General features: G+C 36.9%; 3 protein-coding genes across 4 annotated transcripts; 2 read left to right on the forward strand and 1 right to left on the reverse strand.

Annotated features, from left to right (window-relative positions):
- Window positions 1-2,189: 2,189 nt before the first annotated feature.
- On the reverse strand, window positions 2,190-2,840 carry LOC114537992. The gene has a single exon (XM_028559102.1). It carries the CDS (start codon window positions 2,838-2,840, stop codon window positions 2,190-2,192), a length of 651 nt encoding a protein of 216 aa, XP_028414903.1.
- Window positions 2,841-10,790: 7,950 nt separating this feature from the next.
- On the forward strand, window positions 10,791-15,152 carry LOC114537996 (the record flags this gene model as incomplete). The annotated part of the gene is made up of 2 exons (XM_028559106.1): window positions 10,791-10,807; window positions 12,841-15,152. A coding segment is annotated over exon 2 (2,304 nt), but the record flags the coding sequence as incomplete, so codon positions are not given.
- A 4,909-nt stretch (window positions 15,153-20,061) lies between these two features.
- On the forward strand, window positions 20,062-25,154 carry LOC114537994. 2 transcript variants are annotated; one of them, XM_028559104.1, is made up of 6 exons: window positions 20,062-20,146; window positions 20,506-20,665; window positions 22,277-22,470; window positions 22,596-22,740; window positions 23,134-23,199; window positions 24,191-25,154. In XM_028559104.1, exons 1-6 carry the CDS (start codon window positions 20,066-20,068, stop codon window positions 24,970-24,972), a joined length of 1,428 nt encoding a protein of 475 aa, XP_028414905.1. In that variant the 5' UTR covers window positions 20,062-20,065; the 3' UTR covers window positions 24,973-25,154. The 2 variants fall into 2 exon arrangements, with proteins under 2 accessions (XP_028414905.1, XP_028414906.1); XM_028559105.1 differs by lacking the exon at window positions 20,062-20,146 and having other exon boundaries at window positions 20,582-20,665; window positions 22,288-22,470; window positions 24,191-25,152.
- Window positions 25,155-25,451: the final 297 nt, after the last annotated feature.

A 25,451-nucleotide genomic window follows, 5' to 3' on the forward strand; every position in this document is an offset into this window, starting at 1 on the left:
ATTGATGTGGTGTGCAAATGGCCTGGAAGTGTACACGACGCCCGGATTTTTAGGAATTCAAGCCTAAATACAAAGTTCAGAGATGGTACAATTCCCCCTTGTTACAAAACAATTGTAGATGGGGAGGATGCAGTACCTATATGCATACTAGGCGACCCTGCATATCCATTACTTCCATTTCTTCTTAAAGAATTTGCTGGTGGTGGCACTACACCTAGTGAACAGTTCTTTGGATATAAATTATCCTCAGCGAGAATGATTATTGAATGTTCATTTGGACGATTAAAAGCTAGGTGGGGAGCTTTGAAGAGGTCGATGGATATTTCTATAGAATATCTTCCAAGTGCTGTTGTTTCTTGCTTTGTACTTCACAATTTTTGTGAAGTGCATGGTGAGACTGTACTGAAGATGCAGTAAGAGATGAATGCAGGTATGATAAAGAATTTCAGCCTTCTACAGTCCACCCAAGTTATGGAACAGCCATCAATGAAACAGCTGGAAAGAGTATCAGACAAATTTATGTGAAATACTTTGATTAAGGTTATATAATTTTACAGATAAAGAAAATTAATCTTTTCAGATCAATCAGGGAAAGTGACTTATTATTACAAGAGAAACAGGCATTGTAATGGTAGTAAAAAGGAACATGACTAATGTGTGTGTGTGTGTGTGTGTGTGTGTGTTAATGTGTGTGTGTGTGTGTGTGCAGGACAATGCAAGTCCTAAATCTTACTGTTTTTCATCATCCATTATATCACAATTAATGAATACTAAGTGTGCTGATTAGTTGCATTAGCTGTCTTTCCAAGTTTTTTACTGGATTACTGCCCCCCCCCCCCCATCATATCATTAAAAGTATTCCTAAATTTTATCTTAATTGCCTCTTTCAATGTTGTTTATATTCTCAATGCCCCTATATCCAATGCTCAGGTATAGCTTTGTGGCTTAATAAATATCATGACAAAGTTAAACCTTAATTAATTCACATTTTTATTGTGAAATCAGTTTTTCATCCTTAGCATTTGAGCATTAACAAAGAATCCCTTTGGTTGAAATGATTTGTTTAACATTCAAACTGGTAAAATGTTCACAACCAGGCACAAAAAGAATACATATCAGAGAATTTTTGTTGTGGTTAAAGGTGCCATGCATATGTTTTCCTATGGTGGCATAGTTTGTTAAATGTTGAATTCATCATCATGCCAAGCAGCAAATGTTAATATGAATAACTTTAATTATTACACTTTCAATTTCTTTAAACATAAATGTTATGACTAACATTTGTTTTTAACCCAAAATAAATATAACAAAAATGTGAATAAAACTATTCCTTAACATTTTTAACATAAAATCCCTTGCTCACTAAATTTGTTTTAGCTAAGAAATTATGTAAAGAAATTATGTATCCTTACATAAAATGTGAAACTGTTATGACTAACATTTGTTTTTAACCCAAAATAAATATAACAAAATGTGAATAAAACTATTCCTTAACATTTTTAACATAAAATCCCTTGCTCACTAAATTTGTTTTAGCTAAGAAATTATGTAAAGAAATTATGTATCCTTACATAAAATGTGAAACTGTTATGACTAACATTTGTTTTTAACCCAAAATAAATATAACAAAATGTGAATAAAACTATTCCTTAACATTTTTAACATAAAATCCCTTGCTCACTGAATTTGTTTTAGCCAAGAAATTATGTAAAAGTATAGTCTTCCTCATCCTCGGCAATGCTATATACAGAATTAGTAGCACCAAAAACATTAGATTGTTGTGATGTACTTTCACTTGCTCTGCTTCCATGTGGTTGCATAACAGTGCTTTCACTTGCATGCCTTTCCTGTGGTTGCATACCTATGGCCGGCTTTCCAATGTTGTGTATATACTGGTGTTGCAAGGACTGGTGTTGCAAAGGCTGATGCTGCAATGGCTGGTGTTGCAATAGCTGGTTCTGCAATGAATTTATGACTTGCCTACTAACAAGGGCAGTCAGTACAGCTTGACTAAGATTCTCCATGGTGTTGGCAAACTTGTTCAAAGTTTTATTATGCTCTTCATCCATTTTCTTCATTTCTGTCATCATAGTTTTTTTCAATGCTAAGTCCTCTTTCATTACTGCTAGCTGCTGGTTTTCATTAGATTTTGTTTTAGACAACTTTGAGTTACGTTTGTCTTTAATGTGTTAAATGAAACTTTTCCTGCCAGAACTATTAACATTTGCCTCTTCAACTTGAATTTCATCATTTGCATCAATATAATTTTTAGAAGTTTCGTGAAGAGAAATATGTTCTTGCCCACCCATCAACTGTTGTTCTGCAACTTGTTTGTCCACAGGTGACTTCAAATCTTGTAAAGAGATCTGCCCATCAGCACCTTTCTCACCACCACAACTAGGTTCAGCTTTAAAACCTTCAGTGCTGTCAACTCCATGTTCCAGACTTGTTGTGGCTGGGCTTCCACTCCAAATACTGTTGCAAATGTCGTAGAAAGTTGCCACTGTTCGGCCACCACCGCTTCGCCTTCCCGAGTCTACAGCTTTTTTATATTTCTTTCTCAAGTCCTTGACTTTGCTAGCAATTCTTTCTCGTGTAAATAAATTGGTAGCATGTTCTTTAAGCTCTTTCTGATCATAGAAGCTAACGAATGCTAATCTGATGTCTTCGTACTTGCTCTTAACACTCTCCCATTCAACGCCTCCGAATTCTTTTCCCGAAGCATATGCTTGCACAACACCGAGAAGAATCTCAACTTCATCATCAGACCAAATCAAATTGTTTTGCTGTTCGTTTTTATCGCCGACAGATTGAGTTCTAACTTTCTTTTTCGGAGGCATATTTTGATGCTTGGCCTGTCCATGAGTCGATCGCGTGTTCGAATAATTTTCTATCCACCAAACTGACATTACGTCATATTTCCAAAATGATTTTTCGGTCGAATAATTTGGTTATAGACATAATTATTCTTATTTTTCAAGTGATTGTTGGAATTAAAAGTTTATTATATTTTAGCATATAATTATTTAGAGGAATGACTTTCTGTAATGTCATTTTGGTTGTTAGAAAAACGTGACGACCAATTCTCCAAGAACAAGTAATGTGAGTGTAAACGGACAAATCCGCATACAGAGACAACTAAAGTGTAGTGTAAACACCTGACGAATCCGATACATGTGTGTAACAATGAATCCGGAAAATTTTACAAATCCGGAAACTTTCGTTCTAGTGTAAACGGGGTCTTAGAGGCATTACAATAGCATTCATGTTCCGCACTGATTTCACATTGTGGTTTGATTGAACTTCCTACATTACAGGGTGTATAAAAAAAAACGCAACCACTTAATATTCTAAAATTCATATTGTTCATAAGCTCAAAAGATTTTATGCCCCTGGGATTTTAAAATGGCTTCTAGTCGTACAGTTCAACTGCTAATAGTCAAATCAGCTAAACTAATAATGGTGCAGCTAACAACCGAACAACGAGTTTTTATTGTCGTGCATTACACCCAAACTCAAAACACGACCGAAGTGCAAAACGCTTTTCTGGCAAGGTTTCCAGATCGGAACCCACCGCATAAAGCGACAATCTTGAGAAACGTTAGAAAATACTCTCGAGCAGGAACGAGCCATAACCTTAATGAGGGAAATTCTGGGCGCAGGAGAACAGCGCGATCTGCTCAAAACATCGCGGCTGTTAGAAACCTTCTTGAGGAGAATCCTCATGTGAGTGCTCGCCGGAATCCTGTTGCCATATCATCGGCTGGATTTAACCGAATAACAAGGCTAGATCTTAGATGGCACCCTTATCGCATGCATGTGCGACATGAGTTGTTGGAAAGGGACTTCCCGCGGCGAGTGCGGTTCGCAGAATGGTTTCTCCAGCGCTGTCGACGCGATGGTTTTCTACGAAGCATTATCATTGGAGACGAGGCGACATTCTCAATGAATGGAGAGGTCAACACCCAAAATGTGCGGCAATACTCACCAAAAGGAAACCCACCCGATTTCAACTTTGATAGAAATGTTAGCCGCGCCAAACTCACTGTTTGGGCAGCATTGGTTGGCAATGGCTTGATTTTTGGGCCTTACTTCTTTGATCGGAATGTGGACGGCATATCATACCAACGAATGTTTAACGAATTCGTTTACCCGCAATTGGTCGTGCATTTTGGAAATCAGCAATGGGAAGATATGTTTCGGGGACTTTGGTGGGCCCAAGATGGGGCGCCAGCTCATCGCCTAATTGAAGTCAGAGATCGACTGAACCGAGTGTTTGGAGAGAACCACGTCATAGCGCTAGGGCACAACATTAAGTGGCCACCTCGCTCGCCGGATTTGACGCCATGTGACTTTTTTCTTTGGGGCTATGTGAAGAACAGAGTGTTCTCCACGCCACCCGAGAATGTCAATGTTTTACGACAGCGAATTCTCGACACATTTGATGCATTAAAGGAACAGCCTGAAATGATTACACGCGCTGTGCAGGCTATGCAAAGTCGAGCAACGCTTTGTGTTGAGCGAAACGGTGGACATGTCGAAGGGCATGGTCCATGATAACTTGAATGCTAACTGTCGACCTTGTAAAATAAATTGTAAATAAAATTTTACTCGTTAAATACTTTCAATTCAGCTCGTTGGTTTACGCACCCGACTTTGTTTACCGTCGATTGTGCCGCTAGAATAATTATAATTATATGATTACAAGCTTTCTCTCATTCCAGGGGCCAAACGTCTTTTGTGTTGTAGAACAAAGAGGATATTCATGAATATTAAGTGGTTGCGTTTTTTTTTATACACCCTGTAGAGCAGGGTAAAGTATGAGCATCCACGCCATCAGATATATTTGGGAAAGCGCTAATAGTTTTTGATAGTATGCCAGTATTTGCCCCCTGGGATGTCATCAGGTGTCTCAATTTGAATTGGATTTAAACAACGTGCAATTTGTTGTGTATTCAAGGTCATTGTTGATACCGAAGATGTTTGATCAGGCATGACATTTTCTTTGTTTTCCAATAAGCCCGTCCTCAGGTTATTTTCACGCTCTAAAAAGAAAAGCTTCTCATAGAGTGAAGCTAAATCCGATTCAAGTTGAATTCTTTTATCTTTTTCTTCAGTCAATTCTCGACTTAAACGACATATCTCTTGCTGGTATTCATTAAACGAAAGACAGACTTTCTGTGTGCTTTCCAAACTTTGTAGAGCATCAGTCCTTGATTGTAAAATCTCCATTTGTAGCCTGATATCTCTGAGTTCATCTAAAGCGAGTTCACACGAACAACCACCACAACAAGGATTATTCGTGGGACGAATAGGTGTCGCTTGCTCAGACGACTCAATGTCGAACAACCCCCAAACAAGGAAGGTTTAGGTACATTTATAACTTCAGAAATACGGCTTTTAATGGCGTCAGCTGCTTTCCCTTTGAAGGAAATCGTTTGACTTTTACTGTACCATGTTAATAATAAATTACCGTTTAAAAAGCATGTCCAACTACCGCCGCCAGGTGACTTCCATACAATATCCTTTGCATTGACGTCTTTAAATTCACTCGCAATTAACGTCTTTAGTTGCGTAAGGGTTCCTCCCCAAATTAGTTTGTTCTTCTTCGTAGCAAATAAATCATATTCGACAGAATTGCTAGATTCTTTATCGATTATATTATGAATTGACATTATTGAGCCTTTCTACAGCCACTTGAGAACAAATTTAGAGTACAAATCTTTCTATCACTTTAAAAAAATCACGGAGCTCTGAAATCACGTCTGCACACAAGAGTAACTTGCTGAGCTAACATGCAGCATGGCTAACAGCCACGCAAGGTCTTTACTCAGCTAATAGCCACGCGAGATTTTTAGCTCAGCCAATAGCCACGCGAGATTTTTAGCTCAGCTAACAACCACGCGAGATTTTTAGCTCAGCTAATAGACACGCGAGATTTTTAGCTCAGCTAATGGCCACGCGAGATTTTTAGCTCAGCTAATAGACACGCGAGATTTTTAGCTAAGCTAATAACCACGCGAGATTTTTAGCTCAGCTAATAGACACGCGAGATTTTTAGCTAAGCTAATAACCACGCGAGATTTTTAGCTCAGCTAATAGCCACGCGAGATTTTTAGCTCAGTTTACGAGTCACGACGCGGCTAAGAAGAAGACGCCTTAGAAAGGCTTGGTAACAAACGCGGACCAAGCCGCCTCGTCCTATTTTGTTCCTTGCGTTACGAAACACAACGCGCCAGGTAAAACATCAATTTAGGCGGGAAAATTTTGGTCTTTCAAAATCTTTGTTATGCAGGTTTTTATAGGAGCGGATTTAAATGGGAAATGAACTTCGTGAATGAACTTTGCGAGAAAGAAACGGTATGATGAGTTTGTGCTTGAAATTCGTTGTTTATTAATTTCTGTAATCCCGGATATACTTTTAAGTAATCTTCAAGTTGTATATATAGGATAAAAATATGGACGCTACTAATGTATATTAAAAACACAATGTGCTAAACAAATTCATTTGTACGAAATGTAACGAATAAATACCACAGAAAATGTAGTTAAAGAAATATATGAATCAAACAATAAAAGGTAAGAACTTAATTTCAAGTTTTGAACGAAAAAATATTCGATATTAATTTGACGTAGCGTTGTGATCACAACGTAAAATTAACAAAATTCCGTCGTAGAATCGTAAAGAACGCGCGCTTCGAAATCACACAAGACGCATTGGTCGGGCTTGTCACCAAGCTCTTCTAACGCGCGTCTGTACCCGAGCCGCGTCTGTATGTACCCTAGCTACGTCGTGAATCGTAAACTCTATTATTCGGGAACCTGTTAAATTTAAGGTAAGACTGAAAAATATGAAAATCTTGAGATAACGATAGTTTCTGCCCGTCTTCAATCGAACTCGGCAACTGCAATATGTAAGATAGAAGTTGGTTTAATTTGAAATTTTGTCTCGTACTTGCAGGAAAATTATATAAGATACAGCAATTATAATATAGCAGCTCCTTAGCTCCATGGTGTCTCTTAATCATTTGAATGTGCATGTCCACTGTCATGTTTAGTCGTCTCAATAAGTTTGGGTTATTACCAGCTATTCAATTATAACCGCAACTAAATAATACAGTGCGAACCAAGATATTGGTTCTGTAAGAAATACATTATAAGCGGTCGTGTATACGTCAGCGATGGCTGGGGTATGACATTGCCTATGCGTGTATTATGCTGACGAGTCTCACAAGAATCAAAGTCAACAAGATGTCTGCAGAGAGGCGTGCTAATGTGGCTTTATGTCAATGTCGTGTATCTGAAGACGTTGAGCTGATTAGCATTACGTACTCGAATTTCTAAAGATATATTTATTTCTAAAACATAATATTTATGCTCGACAACACCCACTCGCCGGCATTTGAAGAAGATTGAAATTAAATCTGTACGAATAGAAGACGTAGATATTAAACCTACTGAATGGTGCTTGGAATTTTAGTACCTGGTTTCACAACCACATGTCGATAGATGTTCACTTCAGGAGCGTTAAGAGCAAAGCTTAAATAAGCAAAAAATTAGGACATCAACAATTAATTAGTGTTTTCAACTGATATCAGGATAAATATATCATTAGTTACCTCTATACGTGTTCAATGGGTTTTTAAAGTGATTATTGACTTTTATGTTATTTCGGCAGGACAGACAATTATACTTCCGTTTCAAATGCATTATGAAAACAGATAGCCTGCTCGCAGACTGAATTAGGGAGCCGGAAATTAAACGGGGAAAATTCAGTCTGCTGAACTGCAGGCTTTATCGTGTACGGTACGTAACATTTACACGGATTTAAGTAACTGAACGTGATATTGGCTCAAACATATCAACGATAGATCAAGCGTTTTGATTCGTTTAGTCGCTAAATATTTTGAATAAATTATTTTTTGAGATATAATAATTCTACACTGTTTGTTACGAAAACATGGTGTCGTCGATGCATAGTTACGATATAGATGTTCACCGTTGGGTGAACAGCCTTGCGGACTGTGTGCTCTACATTTAATTTAAAGGAGTTGTATGCTGAGCAAACAGCTGGGGTTGAATGAGAAATTGGAGTTGGTATTTCCAACAATTCTGGCAGCGCACTGACCAGTTCACGTGTAGTGGCAACGGATTTCGTGGCCTTTGTGAATGTCTGGGATGTGCTGGGCAAATTTGGCGCTGAAATACATGGCCGTTAGCTGCTCGGTTCTTCTTCAAAGACTTGTCGCCTTTTGAGTTGTCCTATTTCGTATGCCTCTTTAAGTTCTTTAACAATGAGGTTATGTTGAGCTTGGGCAAGAAGAGCGGCTCGTTTCCTTAGTTTATCGAGACACTCAGTCGACAAATGTAAAGTGATGTCTCTAAAAGTCTAAAACATCAAAATTAAACTGTCGAAGAGCCTCACTAGCGTTAAATTTCGTCTTCCCGGATACCAAATATCTTTCGTGTGGCTCTTCGATGGTTCAAGAGCACAGAATACAATTGCAATTGGGATTATTCGACGCTATGTGCGCTCTTAGCCATGATTTTAGTATTCGGTGCGCCCGAATAATTATCATATTATTATGCAGTTCATATTACGTCACCGTACACGATAAAGCCCGCAGTTCAGCAGACTGAATTTTCCCCGTTTAATTTCCGGCTCCCTAATTCAGTTTGCGAGCAGGCTAGAAAACAGAGAGCTATAACAGTATTCAATAAATTTGTGTATAATATGGAACGACGTCTTTCTTCATTTTTTCTATAGTTGTACTACATTCTCAAAACAATTTTGCTCATGAGTAAAGGATCTGTTACACGGTACAATTTTCTTTGCAACTTGCAATGCAATTCTACTTTTGAGAGATGTATATTTGGGTACAACGAAACATTTGTGTTTATTACACTTAATGCACTTTTGTTCTGCAAGACTCTTCACTAATTTACATCTCTTAGAAGTAAAATTGCACTGCGAAGAAAAATTGCGCCGTGTAACACGGCCCTAAGTGCAATCAGAATGGCAGGACACTCTCAATCCTTTTAATCCCAGCGAGGCAGAGCCACAAATGAAATGTTTAAATTATAACGTTTGTTTCGAAATTCGTTATTCGTGGTATGCATTGCTTCAGTGACCATGCAAATTAGCCGTCATAAAAGCGGAATTGTCATAGGATTGTTGAATTGTATCAAAGTAAGGCAACTTCATTCACTTTTGATCAGTTAAACATCTGCCATCACTTAGAATCGAACAATTATGAACATCAGTTGAAATAAGTATAGGGAACTAAAAATTCGCTCGGTAAGTTTTTCAACAGAACCAAAATTTTGCACATAGCAGTGCATTATGTCGACTGCCCATAATCAGCATGATACAAATAACATGTTGCAATTTACCTTTTTCCTTTAGAACATGATTTAAAAGTGAAGAATATATCTTAAAGTTCCGAAGTAGCAGTAAGTACTTCATAGACTTATGTTATAGTACATTGACGCATGATTTGTTCAAATATAACACTCAGAAGCAAACGTAATATCAAAATATTAACCACCCACGCAACGGATGGCGTAAGCTGAAATTCACTCTTTCTATACCCGGCAACGAGCTCGTAAAGTTTTACTGTTTATTTAAATTGTGTTCGCAAACGAGAAATAACACACAAGGCACACTATCAATTTACGCTAAAGAGGTAATTTTCCGTAGTCACGGTATCTCGCAGCTCAACGCTTTATATTCGTTAAAGAAGATCGTGCAAATAAGGAAATTTGACTGGGGAAACCTCCGTGTCTTCTAGGATAATTCAAGCACCTATACGCAAATGTCTTACAGCCCTATCAACCTTTCATCTGGATACAAAAATATATTTAGAAGCCGAGTTGTCGTATGTTTCTTGAATTGTGTAAGTGTTTTTATTGAATTCAAATAATTTTAATACACCGCTTTAAGGCGCTTTTAAAACGACCAAACTTGGCATGCAATTCGCAGTCATCTGTGTAATAAAAAATTCTTGCAGATTTCCCCGCTTAGCTTTGAGAAAGACTTTATTATAATATGTGAGGGTAATTAAATCAATTATGATTTTTGGCACTTCACTCGATGCAGGTAATTTCCAGAGGTTCAAAGAGTCTTAATTTCGAGTGGAATTATACACACTTCAAATTCAAGCCAGGAACAGTCAATATAAAAAGAAATCGACATACACTTTTTTATTTAAAGAGTAGAATTTTTTTAATAAAAACCCAGTTAGCCCCACGGACGTGGGATATTATTCCCGTTAAATTTTCAGAACGTTCCCCGGTTTGTTTATATCAATTAAGGTTCAATCTTCCAGTTTTGGCAACAAAACTAACAATGCGAGTCAGGTTATCATGATTTGATTTCTAGTCGTTTAACATCTTCAAAACGATTTTTCTTTCAATAAGTGCGATCAGATTGAGAAAACAGTTTTCAATCATATCAAACCGACGCGCAAAAAGCTTAAACGACGCCGTATATCGTTTGTTTCGAATCTCGTTATTCGTGGAATGCATGGCTTCAGTGACCATGTAAATTAAATAAAAGCAGACTTAATTATAATAACTTGTAGGTACACCACGTAAGTATTAAATACTGCAAATAAATACTTATCATGTTTCAAAATTGTTCTTGTGTTAATAATAAGTGGTGAGAAGTGCAAATTTGCTTCAAACGTTTTTCAAAACGACCAAAATTTCGCACTCATATCAGCGGTTAATAAACTGCCGATAATAACTTTTTCGTTCAGAACATGATTGAAAAGTGAATGATATATCTTCAAGTTCCTAAGTAACAGTAAGTACGGTATATCAAACTTTGGGGTGGTGCCTTGCATGGGACTTTTGTCCCGTTCGCACCTCTACCTGTTGATCTGTAGTGGATCTTTTTTTTTCTTTTTTTATTTATTTATTTATTATTTATTTTTTATATATATATATTGTATGTTAATTCTTTCTTCATGCCAGATCAATAAAGCTGTTAAATAAAAAAAAAAAAAATCATACTTCATAAAACTATAAAAATCTATTATAGTGCATCTGACGATGATATATTCAGAGATAACACTCAGAAGCAACGTAATTAATATCCAAATACAAACCACCCACGCAATATAGATGGCGTATGCTGAAATTCACTCTTTTATACCAAGGCATGATATTATAACCGAAAGGGAAGTTCCTAAAAATTTCTAATTTGTCAACTTATCGATGGTGCGTTCAAGTAGCGGTTAGTTTTATACCCGGCAACGAGGCGTAAAGTTTTACTGCATGTTTATTAAAATTGTGTTCGTACAACGAGAAATAACACACAATGCAGACCATCAACGCTAAAAAGGTTATTTTCCGTAGTCACGTTATTTCGCACCTCAACGCTTTATATTCGCAAAAAAGATGGTGCAAATTGCAAATAAAGAAAATTGACTGCAAACACCCCTACGTCGTCTACGCAAATGTCTTGCAGCCCTATCAACCTTTCATTTGGGTGTACAAATAAACATTTTAGAAACTTGGCTTCGATATACAGGGTGTATCAAAAAAATGTCCCAAATGTAAAATTTCCGTTTTTCTGGATATTTTGCAGAATTTGGCAATTTTTTGTGTTCCTAGAGATAGTTAAGACTTATCTGGTATACCTAGGACAAGTTTGGTTTTTCATTAACAAAATTATGTTACCGGGGGGGGTGGTTCCTTTCCACTGATATTGAGAGGGCTTGCGCGCGAAAATGTGAAGCTGAAATTGAGATATTATTTAGCTGTCTAAAAGTAGGAAAGCTTTTTAATAAACTGTCAAAGTTTCAGGAAAAATAATGCAAACTGGGAGCAACGCGAGACCCCTAAAAGTGACAAATATTTCATTGCGCGCAGTGGATTAAATGCATCGTTGATTTTAGCGTGACCGATCTCATGCAAGGCTGGGCAAATGAATAAATTAAAGCGAGAAACTAAACAAAAAGACGAAGCGATTTAATAACAAGATTTTTATTCTTGATGTTAATCCTCAACATTTCCACCATTTCTTTCTAAGCAAACTGCGGCTCGTCTGAGCATGGTAAACACTGAACGGCGAACCACATTTGTCTGTCCTGCCTCAAATTATCCATTTCGTTCGAAATTCTTTCTTGCAAATCGCCTATACGCTACCACCGGCAAATCTAGGCGAATGGACAGACAAATGGTTCGCTGTTCAGTGTTTAGTATGCTCAGACAAGCCGCAGTTTGCTTAGAATGAAATGGTGGACATGCTGAGGATTAACATCACGAATAAATCGCTTTGTTTTTGTGTTCAGTTTCTCGCTTTAATTTATTCATTTGCCTACCTTGGATGAGATCGGTCACGCTAAAATCAACGATGCATTTAATCCACTGCGCGCAATGAAATATTTGTCACCTTTAGGCGTCGCGCGTTGCTCCCAGTATGCATTATTTTTCCTGAAACTTTGACAGTTTATTAAAAAGCTTTCTTACTTTTAGACAGCTAAATAATATCTCAATTTCAGCTTCACATTTTCGCGCGTAAGCCCTCTCAATATCAGTGGAAAGGAACCACCCCCCGGTAACATAATTTTGTTTATGAAAAACCAAACTTGGCCTAGGTTAACCAGATAAGTCTTAACTATCTCTAGGAACACAAAAATATGCCAAATTCTGCAAAATATCCTGAAAAACGGAATTTTTACATTTGGGACATTTTTTTTGATACACCCTGTATATCAATTTGGCTTCAATAATTAGATATAACCTTTTTTTTTTTTTTAACAGGTCATTTCCATGAAGACTGGCATATTTTGCTCCTTATAATATTTAGATTAAATTGTTATAAATTTCTAGGAACCAGAATGTCCGGATTGCCATGGGAAAGCGAGGAAAGTCAAAACTACATTCGAGCGGAATACATTGTCACTGATGCTGTAAGGAAGGAGTTGAGGGATTTCTTTATTCAGGAATGGAACAAACGTTACCAGGCTTCTTTCGGAGCGTGGGATGACACGAACGTCAGTGGTATTCAGTTGTTTAATCTGGAGAAAAAACGAACAAGGCCAAGTAAGACCATGCTTCAGTCCAAATTTCAAAATGGAAATACAAATAACTGGGATTGTACCGTACTTTTTGATGCAATTCTTTATTCCAACTCAATCGGTGGTAGTCTTAGTACAACAGAAAAGACTGAAATCGATATTCTTCGAAAACTGCGAAACGAAATAACTCATAATATACCTGACAAAACGCTAACAAATAAAGACTTTCAAACCATGACAACAAAAGTTGAGAATGCATTGGGTGCATTGGGACTGTCAATCAACGAGGTCGTTCGAATAAAAAACCTGTTTGCATCATTTATAATTCTTCCCCCTGAACCAGCCCATGAAGTCGTTTACCGTTCTGACAAAATACACGAGATAAGAGAAGACATTGAAAAGTTGCGTAGTGATAACGATGGCAAACTTACATATTTTTACATCTCTGGGAATCCAGGCAGTGGAAAATCTCAACTTGCCAGACAGATTTGTGAAGATATTTGCAAAGATGTTCATGCGAAGGACGAAGTAATGTTTGTAATGACATTAAACGGAAAAGATTTAGATTCTCTTTTTTCTTCATATGAAGATTTTTGTCGTCGGCTGAATTGTAACGAGAGCGCATTGCAAAGTGTTTCAAGTTCATCTAAAACTAAAGAAGAGAAAATCAAAGATTTAAGATCGCAAATATCTTGCAGAATTAACAATTGGAAAAAGTGGTGGATCATCGTAGACAATGTGGAAAATCTAGAACTCATATCCCCACTACTGCCTCTGAAAGGAGACGAAGTTTGGAAGCACGGCCAAGTTATATTAACAACACAAAACACAAATGCTGTTCCACAAGACAGCACCTCAACTAAGCATATCTCACTTATTCATGGAATGAATGACCAAGAGTGTCGCCAGCTGCTTGTCCTCTTATCGTGTACCGAAGTCGATAACCCAATACTAGATGAGGTGGCGGAGAAGCTAGATCGTCAACCACTGGCAATGGCCGCCGCAGCCGTGTATATGAGAGAAGTAACCAATAGTTGCCCAGATTTTTCTTATCGAGATTATTTACGAAAGCTTGAGAAAGGTAAAAGAAGTTTAACGGAACAACGTCTTCAGAAGATAAATTCAGCAGCATATTCATCCACCATGAGCACAGCAGTGCTGCTAGCTGTTGAGAAATGTGCAGAAAATTACACAATCCTTCAACACGCTTTCAACCTTTTCTCTTTGATATCATTTGAACCACTACCACTTGATCTTGTTGTAAAGTATGTTCAGCAGCAAGAAGATTTAGAGGCCGAGGATATTATTCCGACATTAAAACACTGCTCGTTGTTTGTTCAAGTTTGTAATGATGGTGATATCCGCCTTCATCGTGTTGTTCATGAAGCTGTTAAAACACTTTTCAACAAAACTAAAGAAGCTACTATTTCCGAGACAGGTATTCAAAATAAGGACAGAAAAAAAACACAAAACATTAGCAAAGTTATTTCCGACGCTGTAAAAACAATGAACTACTTCAGTGATAGAGAGGATAAAAGCAAATTAATTCCGCATTTGAAAGCATTTAAGAAGGAAATGAATAATAACATCATTTTACCTGATCAAGCGTTATATGTCATCAGTTTCGATTTTGAAAAAACTGAAATTTGCGGAATATACGATTTTTTTGGGAAAACCCTTAACTACTACAATTCTGACCATAAACTTTCCACTGAATTCCACCAGCTCGCACTGAAAATACGGTTACAACATTTTGGACAAAACCACACGGACGTTGCTACTTCATACGCCTACCTGGGTTGTGCATGTATAACAGGATGTGATTTGGAATGCGCTGCAGATTATTATCAACGTGCGTTGGAAATTCAATTAGATCGACTAGGACCGAACCATACTAATGTTGCTATATCATACAGCAAACTGGGTGATGTGTGTAAAAGTAAAGGTGATCTTGATCTTGCTAATGATTATTATCAACGTGCGTTGAAAATTCAATTGGATCGACTAGGACCGAACCATACTAATGTTGCTACATCATACAGCAACATTGGTGATGTGTGTATAAGTAAAGGTGATCTTGATCTTGCAAATGATTATTATCAACGTGCGTTAGAAATTGAATTGGATCGACTAGGACCGAACCATACTAATGTTGCTATCTCATACAGCAACCTGGGTGATGTGTGTAAAAGTAAAGATGATCTTGATCTTGCTAATGATTATTATCAACGTGCGTTGGAAATTAGATTAGATCGACTAGGACCGAACCATACTAATGTTGCTATCTCATACAGCAACCTGGGTGATGTGTGTAACAGAAAAGGTGATCTTGATCTTGCTAATGATTATTATCAACGTGCGTTGGAAATTCAATTGGATCGACTAGGACCGAAACATACTAATGTTGCTATCTCGTACAGCAACCTGGGTGATGTATGTAAAAGAAAAGGTGATCTTGATCTTGCTAATGATTATTATCAACGTTCGTTGGAAATTGAATTGGATCGACTAGGACCGAACCATACTAATGTTGCTATCTCATACAACAACCTGGGTGATGTGTGTAAAAGAAAATGTGATCTTGATCTTGCTAATGATTATTATCAACGTGCGTTGGAAATTGAATTGGATCGACTAGGACCGAACCATACTAATGTTGCTATCTCATACAGCAACCTGGGTTTTGTTTGTGAAAGTAAAGGTGATCTTGATCGTGCTAATTTATATTATCAACGTGCGTTGGAAATTCAATTGGATCGACTAGGACCGAACCATACTAATGTTGCTATGTCATACCGCAACGTGGGTGATGTGTGTAAAAGAAAAGGTGATCTTGATCTTGCTGATGATTATTATCAACGTGCGTTGGAAATTCAATTGGATCGATTAGGACCGAAACATACTAATGTTGCTATCTCGTACAGCAACCTGGGTGATGTGTGTAAAAGAAAAGGTGATCTTGATCTTGCTAATGATTATTATCAACGTGCGTTGGAAATTGAATTGGATCGACTAGGACTGAACCATACTAATGTTGCTATCTCATACAACAACCTGGGTGATGTGTGTAAAAGAAAAGGTAATCTTAATCTTGCTAATGATTATTATCAACGTGCGTTGGAAATTGAATTGGATCGACTAGGACCGAACCATACTAATGTTGCTATCTCATACAGCAACCTGGGTGATGTGTGTAAAAAAAAAGGCGATCTTGATGTTGCTAATGATTATTATCAACGTGCGTTGGAAATTCAATTGGATCGACTAGGACCAAAACATACTAATGTTGCTATCTCGTACAGCAACCTGGGTGATGTGTGCAAAAGAAAAGGTGATCTTGATCTTGCTAATGATTATTATCAACGTGCGTTAAAAATTGAATTGGATCGACTAGGACTGAACCATACTAATGTTGCTATCTCATACAGCAACCTGGGTGATGTGTGTAAAAGAAAATGTGATTTTGATCTTGCTAATGATTATTATCAACGTGGGTTGGAAATTGAATTGGATCGACTAGGACCGAAACATACTAATGTTGCTATCTCATACAGCAACCTGGGTGATGTGAGTAAAAGTAAAGGTGATCTTGATCGTGCTAATGATTATTATCAACGTGCGTTGGAAATTCAATTGGATCGACTAGGACCGAACCATACTAATGTTGCTATCTCATACAACAACCTTGGTGATGTGTGTAAAAGTAAAGGTGATTTTGATCGTGCTAATGATTATTATCAACGTGCGTTGGAAATTCAATTGGATCGACTAGAACCGAACCATACTAATGTTGCTATTTCATACAACAAACTGGGTGTTGTGCGTAAAATTAAAGGTGATCTTGATCTTGCTAACGATTATTATCAACGTGCGTTGGAAATTCAATTGGATCCACTAGGACCGAAACATACTAATGTTGCTATCTCATACAGCAACCTGGGTGATTTGTGTAAAAGAAAATGTGATCTTGATCTTGCTAATGATTATTATCAACGTGGGTTGGAAATTGAATTGGATCGACTAGGACCGAAACATACAAAAGTTGCTACCTCATACAGCAACCTGGGTGATGTGTGTAAAAGTAAAGGTGATTTTGATCTTGCTAATGATTATTATCAACGAGCTCTGAAAATTCAATTAGAGAAATTCGAACCGAACCATACTGACTCGGCCACTTCATACAACAATTTGGAACAGGTGCGTAATCCGCTTCATTTAAATTCCACGATATTAGAAATTGACATATTTTCGCCGAGCAATGAATAATTATTGGATGTGGTTGAACGCCATAATTTTTATTCGGAATTATTAATGCAGATTTTGGCGAGCGCTTGCTTTGAACTCGTGAACGTGAAATCCCGTCAACTGAGGTTCTTGGATCCTGGCTTAGTCAGAGACTTCTGCCGAGAGAGTTTAGAATTCATAATAATCTGTCCATAACGCAAATCAAAACAGGTTCAATAAAAATTATTATTGTATTTTAAAATCAAGTCGATCGTCGACGTCAAACATTTGCAAAATCTAAGCTGTGTCGTAGGGTTAATTCATTGAAATATGTTGTCAAACGTTTTATGGACTGTGGCAAACCACGCCATTTTTTTATCTTTCAAAACCCGGCTTTTTCTGGATTCAAGAATTCCACACAAACTATAATTTGTAGATATGATTGATATTTTGTATTTACCGAATAATGATGAAACAATTGAATGAGGTTGAATTTCCCGATTCAGTCGCGAATATTGCAAAAAAATTTTTTTTGTACTTTATATGCTAACATAATGGAAGAAAGTCCCAAACTGTTTGAAAGTTTATAAATATTATCAAGGTCAAGCCAAGGTTATGATAAACCTGCAGTAGAAATTTTTAGAATAATTAGGACTGAATCATTCTGATGTTTGTAATTTTTAGAATAACTTGGCTATTGAGCATAAAAAGAATGGTCTACAAACTGCTTCAGTGGGCACAAGAAGACGTCGCCGTAAAAACATATGCAACATCACATGAATACAGGGGAAATGTTATCCTAAAGGCAGGCGCACACTAGAGCTATGTGCTTAGCAAAAAGTCATTCGTGGCTATTGGCGTAAGCCAGTTGCTCTCGCGTGCGGGCGACTTTTCAGGCGACTTTGGTCATTCGTGCCACTTACGGCAAATATCTAGCATGTTTGATAATTTCTGCCTCGCGTGCCAAAATCTTTCCGTATGCGGCAAACTGAAAGCTATCTGCTTACAGTGAACTCTATATATATGGAAGGCTCGCTCTAGTACATTGCGTAATCAAAAAGTGAAGCCAAACATGGCGGATCATGAAGGCTGCTTGGGTACCGAACCAGACCTCCACGCACGAGCTGTTAAAATTCCAAATGGCGGCAACGTGTAGGAGTTGAACTCGGTCAGTTTTGTAAACACAACACAAATATACGGCATAAGTTACCTCTGTAGAAAGAATAACATTGCCATGTTAGGTTGTAACAAATTGTATGTATTCATTTTTAAAAACTTCGTATTTTTAAAACTTTGTAACGTCCGAAATGTTAGCTTTTTTATTTATTTTCGTCATAGTTTTATAATTCGTGTTTTTAATTTCCACGCGCGGCTCGCGCATTTTACGCTTCGTGGAGGACTGGTTCGGTACCCAAGCAGCCTTCATGATCCGCCATGTTTGGCTTCACACTTTGAACTGGAGCGAGCCTTCCATATATATAGAGTTCACTGTCTGCTTATGGATTGTCTTAACAGCGCATGCGTAATATAGGAAAGTAAACATCCAAGATGGCGGTGCAAACAAAGCAAAACGAATTGGTGGCTGAGGCCATATTGGAAGACAAACTGGTTAATCTTTGGCCAGAATACAGGTGTTTATACGATGTTAATTCTACAGATTTTAGAAACAGAGAGAAACGGGGATACGCTATTGCAGAAATAACTACTAAGTTTTCTCAAACAGGTAATATAATTAATAGCACTTGGATAACGGATTTTAAAGCGAAAGTCTAGTCTAGTCCGACGCAACAGCAACAAAAATAACAACACCTCTTCGTCTTCACTTCCATCCATAATTTTGTTTTTGCAATCTGTCCGCCATCTTGGATGTTTACTTTCGTATATTACGCATGCGTTGTTAAGACAATCCATAAGCAGATTGCTTTCAGTTTGCCACACACGGAAGGACTTTGGCACGCGAGGCAGAAATTATCAAACATGCTAGATATTTGCCGTAAGTAGCACGAATGACCAAAGTCGCCTGAAAAGTCGCCCGCACGCGAGAGCAACTGGCTTACGCCAATAGCCACGAATGCCTTTTTGCTAAGCACATAGCTCTAGTGTGCGCCTGCCTTAAGAGTTGAAGCAAACGTGTTGAAGGAAACGACCAAGCTGAAGATTTAGAAATGATATCCTGGCAGCAGATCGAAGGAATCGCGAAAAGTTGGAATAATTAGTAAAAACTTTATTTAAGTACGTTGGCCTTTGTCAGCAAAGCGACGGTTTCCACGAGGAGCGTCATACAGCTTTTTACAACTTTGAAGTAAACCAAATAGAATAGAATCAGGAAATTCAGCGTATCAGCGAGCATATCAACCCGCACCAAATCTACGACGTGCATGCATGTGCAGCCGCTGTATCAGCAATAGGAATCAGATTTTAATTTGTTTTACATTATGCTTTTGCATTCTTTATCGAATTGAATCTAATTTATTTTACATTATGATTTGGCACCCGTTCCGCGTGTTCTAAATCACATATATTGAGAATTCTAAGTTTTAGAACATCGGATATATGTGACATGGGATGATCATCTGAGCCATCTAACGCGTTCGCTGTTTGCTGTACTGGGAACGAGTTATTTTGTAAGCGCACAATTAGCATGCATATACGAGCGTGTATACATTCTCACGCGCATTCTTGCCCACTGTATATTGCGCTTACCTCTTGGACTCGTCAAAATTTCTAAATATTGCTGATGGCCACTAATTTTAGAAGCTACAACAATTTGACGGATGATCAAAAGATCATTCTTAGGGCGTTTTGACAATGGAATGAACACGACGGCAAAACATATGCAGGAAATAATACTGAGAGCTGCTGAACAAGCTGGGGCAACCTACGACCAAGTAAAGGTATGTACTTCCAAAATACCTTAAAATATATAAATATAGGATGCCTTGTATTGATTGGAACTTGACATGAAGTTCAAAGTATGTATATGCCAGTGAGCCAAAATTGTTATTAGACATTTGCGATTTTGACGTCTAAATAAATAATTTGCATTTTCAAAATGGCGACTGAAAGTTTATAAACTAATAAAGGCTTTATAAAGTTTATAAGGACTGTCACTGTTGTCAGTATTATGTGAACCAAGAGTCAGATACTTTATCTTTGGCGTTTTTAAATTTCCGAGTATTATACATATAGTACCACCTGGGTAGGTGTAAAGTTGTAAACTGTATTTCACAGTTGATACTGAAATTTTGTGTAGAAATGGATTGGAAATGAAAAAAGGAAAAGAAAGCTAGGTGAAAGTAGGACAGAAGAAAACAAGCATGAAGATTCAGATGACAATGTACTAAGAATAGGTCCTCCACTTAAAAGAGTAGCATCTGGCTACAACATATTTTCATCAAGCATGCTAAGTTCAGGTAAATATTAAATGCTTCCTTATCATCAGCAAAAATGTCATATACCCTTATCCATCCTTTATTTAACGCTCCTCCAGCAGTTTCTGCCCTCTAGCAACCCTCCCCTCACAGGCCTCAAAATAATGTTGGTCGTTATTCCATTATGTCTGATTAACTATGTATAAAAGTTACCAGTCGTGAATGCTTTGATAATGCTTTGATCAACTGTTAACATTTTTAAGTTATTACAAAATACTGTTGTTATAAAATTCAAATTACTGTTGTTATAAAATAACAGCTTGTTGCTTTTTGTTAAATGTCATTAATTGCATTATTGTAGGTACCCAGCTAGTCTAATACATCTTATATATGAAAAATATTGTTTCTACTACATAGCTTTTTAATCAATTGTTTTTGCTTTTTTACTCTGATCACAAGTATGTCCAGTAAGTGAGGTGAATCTGCCAGTGAACCTGCAAAATTTTATCTGTCAATAAACAGTGACTGGTGCCTATTTTTTGGGCCTGCCCTCTCAGAAACCATCAGAAAGATATAAGCCTTAAAGCCCTACAGTACAACATCTACCAGTATTTACCAGTGAAATCTAAGAGTGTCTTATCCAGACCAGAAGTTACAAAGACAGTTGTATAGTACTAAAATCATTCATGCTATTATGATGTTTACAATGAAGAAATGCAGTTTAAAATCACTTGCACTTGATTGAATCACTAGTACAAATTATTAGAGCCTTCAGTTACAAAAGGTTTCTGAATTTGACTTGTGCATGTTCACACTTTGCATCAAATGTTTGTGGAAAGTGATTGAAAATTGGCTGTTCTGTAAATCACTATCCTTGGCTCAATTACAAAAATTCATGTTATATTGCAATTTGTTCTGTATTGCATTCTTTCACTGTTGCCTGATATGAAAAATATCTTTCTGACTTTCAAATTCCAGAAAGGACTCTTCAAATTCCTCTAATGGTTTTGGTAACACATAGCCCCACACTTTAGATATAGTAGGTAGTTAAGGTATGTAATATAGGCCCCTGGGGGCTAAATTGAGAAAATATGGTACCTTGAAATATAGAATGATTCTTGAATAAATGTCATAAATGTTATTTATTATTCAGCAGAACAAGAACCATATGTGCATATTCCTACTCATAGTTTTCTGTGACTTTGTCTGCAATTTTTCATTAACCCCTGGAGGGGACATGGAGGCTTAAACATTTACAGCTTTTTGCAATCAGTTGGAGTACCTTCCTCAACGATTCTCAAACTTTTAATGTTCGGCTAGAATTTGAACCCATGCCACTGGCTTTTGTATAAACAAATTATACACTCCATCACATAAAAAATATGACAAATTTCCTGGAATAACAAGACTAGTATATGCCAAAGTTCAAACACTTTTATTTAATATGATACTCACAGAACATAATTTTATTTGTTATTGAGTTTTGCTTACCAAAATTTAGCAGTCAACTGGCTGTTTTATCTGCCATACAAGGAGTCAGGCTGCAATTCTAAGTATAATCTGTTTTATACCTCTAATTTATGTATGTGTCCCCTGCATCTGTTTAAAATAACAATGAAGTTAATGTATATGTTTAACTGCATTATGTTATAGACTTGTGCAAGGCTATTGATTCAAAATCGGAGAAAATGAGATTTGTTTCGTCACAATGGCAAGCTCTTAGTGCTGAAGAAAAGAATGATTGGAAGAGCAAAGCCAAGCAGGTTGACAGAATACGTCCACTAGAACTGGGAGAAGACGAAAGACGAAAACACATTGCCAAGACAAAAAAAAATCTCATGAAAGAGGTATGTAAAGTAGATGAAGAATAAGGAATATGGTCAATTAATTCACTGCTTGCATTGCTTCTCAAGATGGTGAGGAGACCCAAGTGGTAAATTTCAATTCAATTTATGAAGACTTTTTTTTAAAGATTTCTTATCTGGAAAACCTGGGATGCGAGGTGGCTGTTGTGATGATAGAACCAAGTGGGAACATCAATCAGCATGGTTCAAACAAAGGTGTTCAGTTTCTCATGCAAAACGAAGCAGTGGCAATAAAGTTCATGGAATTCTTTGGTAATGTATTAAAATGTACTGTAGATTAATTTAGCTTATGCCTATCATACAATAGTGACTCCAAACAAAATAGGCGTTTTACCAATTCAGAAATTCAATTTTATACATAATAATCAATTTTCAATTTTATTAAAATGTTGAAACATTCAAATTCCTACTTTATTAAAAGTTGACATGTAGAAGCCCAGTAATATACGGTAATTTACGGTAATTTATTAAGTTTGTACCTTACAATTTTAAATACAATGCAATGGAGCATTTGGAAAATTGATTGACTATATTACCTGGAGTTTCCAGTGTGTTTTGTTTGTACTACTTTTGTTGATACTGTATTGTTGGTGTCATAGTTGCTGTAGTGTACATGTAGTAAAGTAGTCAACATTAATTCCACAGATCGCCCGGCGGAAGACAAACAACATACCCGTGCCGATGTCCAGAATCTGTTCAACGAGAAATATAGTAAGTGTTTTGTATAAACCACACTTATTTCCAAAATAATGATCGCTTGTGTGAGAGAGGATTGCCTACACGTGTGTACTGCTTGTAGATTGATATCTTACCATGGCTTTTAATTATTTATTTTGTATTGATGAACTAAAATATAGCTAATTTATAATTTATATGTTTAAGGGACTTTTGTTTGGTCATAATGGAGTAGTAAATACAATCATTGACAAAAATATTGTGACGAGCCGTCGCCCCCCCCCCTCCCTCAACCACACCCTTCCACACACCTCCCTCACCAACACTTCCAAATCAATGTTGCCTGGATGAAAATGCTAGAGTATATCGCAGGCAAGATGCGCTAAGGCTTCAACATAACAATTCAACATTGATTTGGGGGAGGGGGGTTATTTGAGCAGCAATACTGTCGGCAAAGTTTTTTATATACTGTAAATTACAAGCACTTTTGTTGAACATTACAGCGAAATTTTTCAATGATTGTACATTATATTGTGATGATTTCTTTCACTGCAAAATAACTCACACACTTTGAATTTACATCACATGAACTATCCAATGGTTGAAAGTACATTGGTAGAATTGGTATTATTAATATCCATTATATGGAATGATTGCGGTACAATAACAAGACATTAGTTACATAATTGGAAGTAGAAAGAAACTATGGAAGAATTAAATAAACTAGAACTAAAAACTATACAAAATAATTATTTTAAGGAAAACTGTAAACAATCGATTTGAAGTTCTAGGCCTATTTGACTTTGGTAGTTTCTGAACTTTTTACACTTTTAATAACTTTATATAATGATAGATTAATATTTTTTAATTGTAAAAATAGCCTTTTGTAAATTTATGATGTAATTTAACCTGTCGGTTACATTATACAGGTAAATCTGTCAGGTACATACATGTACATCATCAACTTGTTAACAGATTGCAATAATCGGAAAGACTTACAAACCTTCCGTCTCTTATTTTACTTTAGGTGAAGCATGTGGGATTCCTGGCAGTAGAGTTCCTTACAAAAAAGGTGGTTTTACAGTTACTGGACTGCCTGAAGGAATTATTTTTAAGAAGCCGCTCAATTATGGAAGTGATCAGATAAAGAAAGTAATGATGAATGCGGAAGAAATTATCTTTCACATCACACGAGAACGAAACATAAACGATTCAAAACTAACCCATGACCCACTGGCTAGTACATCTGTACCATCAGACATTCAGAACTTGCTTTCTAAAATTATTGAGAAGGAACTGATACCTGAAGTCGTTTCTGGCAAGTATTCAATAGAAGAAAAAGATTTGGAGGTTAAGGATTTGCAAATTACCGAACAAGAATTTCAACATCTCACTACCAGGTTTCGAAAGTACTTCACTGAAGATGGCTGGAATTCCCTGAAAGGAAACTATGAAAGTGCTTGTAACCATGAGGGTTACATAATACCAGTCTATACCGAGTCGGATAAACCGTACTGGCTGTTCTATTATCCTGGAAAAATATCCAATTTGCTAAGTCTGGAACCAAATGCCGAAGTTTGGGGCTACTGGTTGAATCAGACAAAAGAGCAATGGCAGTATGAGTTAATATTTTCAAATAAGAAAATGTCAATCAATGCCATTAACATCATTAGCGTCCAAGAAAATGGTTCATCTGAACCAATTCTTCTCAGACGAAAGATCGTTCTAAAGAGAAGGAGTCAAGTTGTTGTGTGCCAATCATTCCATGATAGAGTCATTGCGTGTTTGGAAAATTATGGATATGTGTGAATAAGTTTTAATAGTCATTGTTGCATTGAAACTATATCTGACTGCGTTCATTCACTCTATTAAAGGCTTATTACGTTACATTTGCATTTGTGTTTGTAATGATTCGTCAACGCACCTTGACCTTGTCATCATCAGTCATCTGGACACATGCATAATGACATGCATTTAATTAAAAGTTCACCTGCAATAGAGCGTATTTTTGAAATGTGAAGTCATCAAATTATTTTGCCTTATCTATTTGAAAGCTGTTACCTCAAAAAGTTTCCGACAAAAATTCTATCACATTGCCCGCTATTTCTTTCGGCTGCTAGAATGTATTAATTTATGTGCAAACCGGACCAAACCAACAACTGCAGTCTAATGGAATCCTGGTAGTCGCATTTTCCGTTACCAACTATGAAAGGTGTACATGCATGGTTTGAAAAGGCCCCTTTAGTTTCAAATTAGAACAGATCTCATGTTACACTACGATGTTTATA

The sequence above is a fragment of the Dendronephthya gigantea genome, unplaced genomic scaffold (genome assembly GCF_004324835.1).
Source record: "Dendronephthya gigantea isolate DGI-Jeju-01 unplaced genomic scaffold, DenGig_1.0 000172F, whole genome shotgun sequence".
NCBI lineage: Eukaryota > Metazoa > Cnidaria > Anthozoa > Malacalcyonacea > Nephtheidae > Dendronephthya > Dendronephthya gigantea.

Excerpts from the sequence above, each read along its gene's own strand:
- LOC114537992 (XM_028559102.1), bottom strand. The coding sequence starts at position 2,840 with ATGCCTCCGAAAAAGAAAGTTAGAACTCAATCTGTCGGCGATAAAAAC.
- LOC114537994 (XM_028559104.1), top strand. The coding sequence starts at position 20,066 with ATGAACACGACGGCAAAACATATGCAGGAAATAATACTGAGAGCTGCT. Across the intron at positions 20,666-22,276 it reads ATCAAGCATGCTAAGTTCAG|ACTTGTGCAAGGCTATTGAT; the intron begins GTAAATATTAAA and ends ATTATGTTATAG. Across the intron at positions 22,741-23,133 it reads AAAGTTCATGGAATTCTTTG|ATCGCCCGGCGGAAGACAAA; the intron begins GTAATGTATTAA and ends TTAATTCCACAG.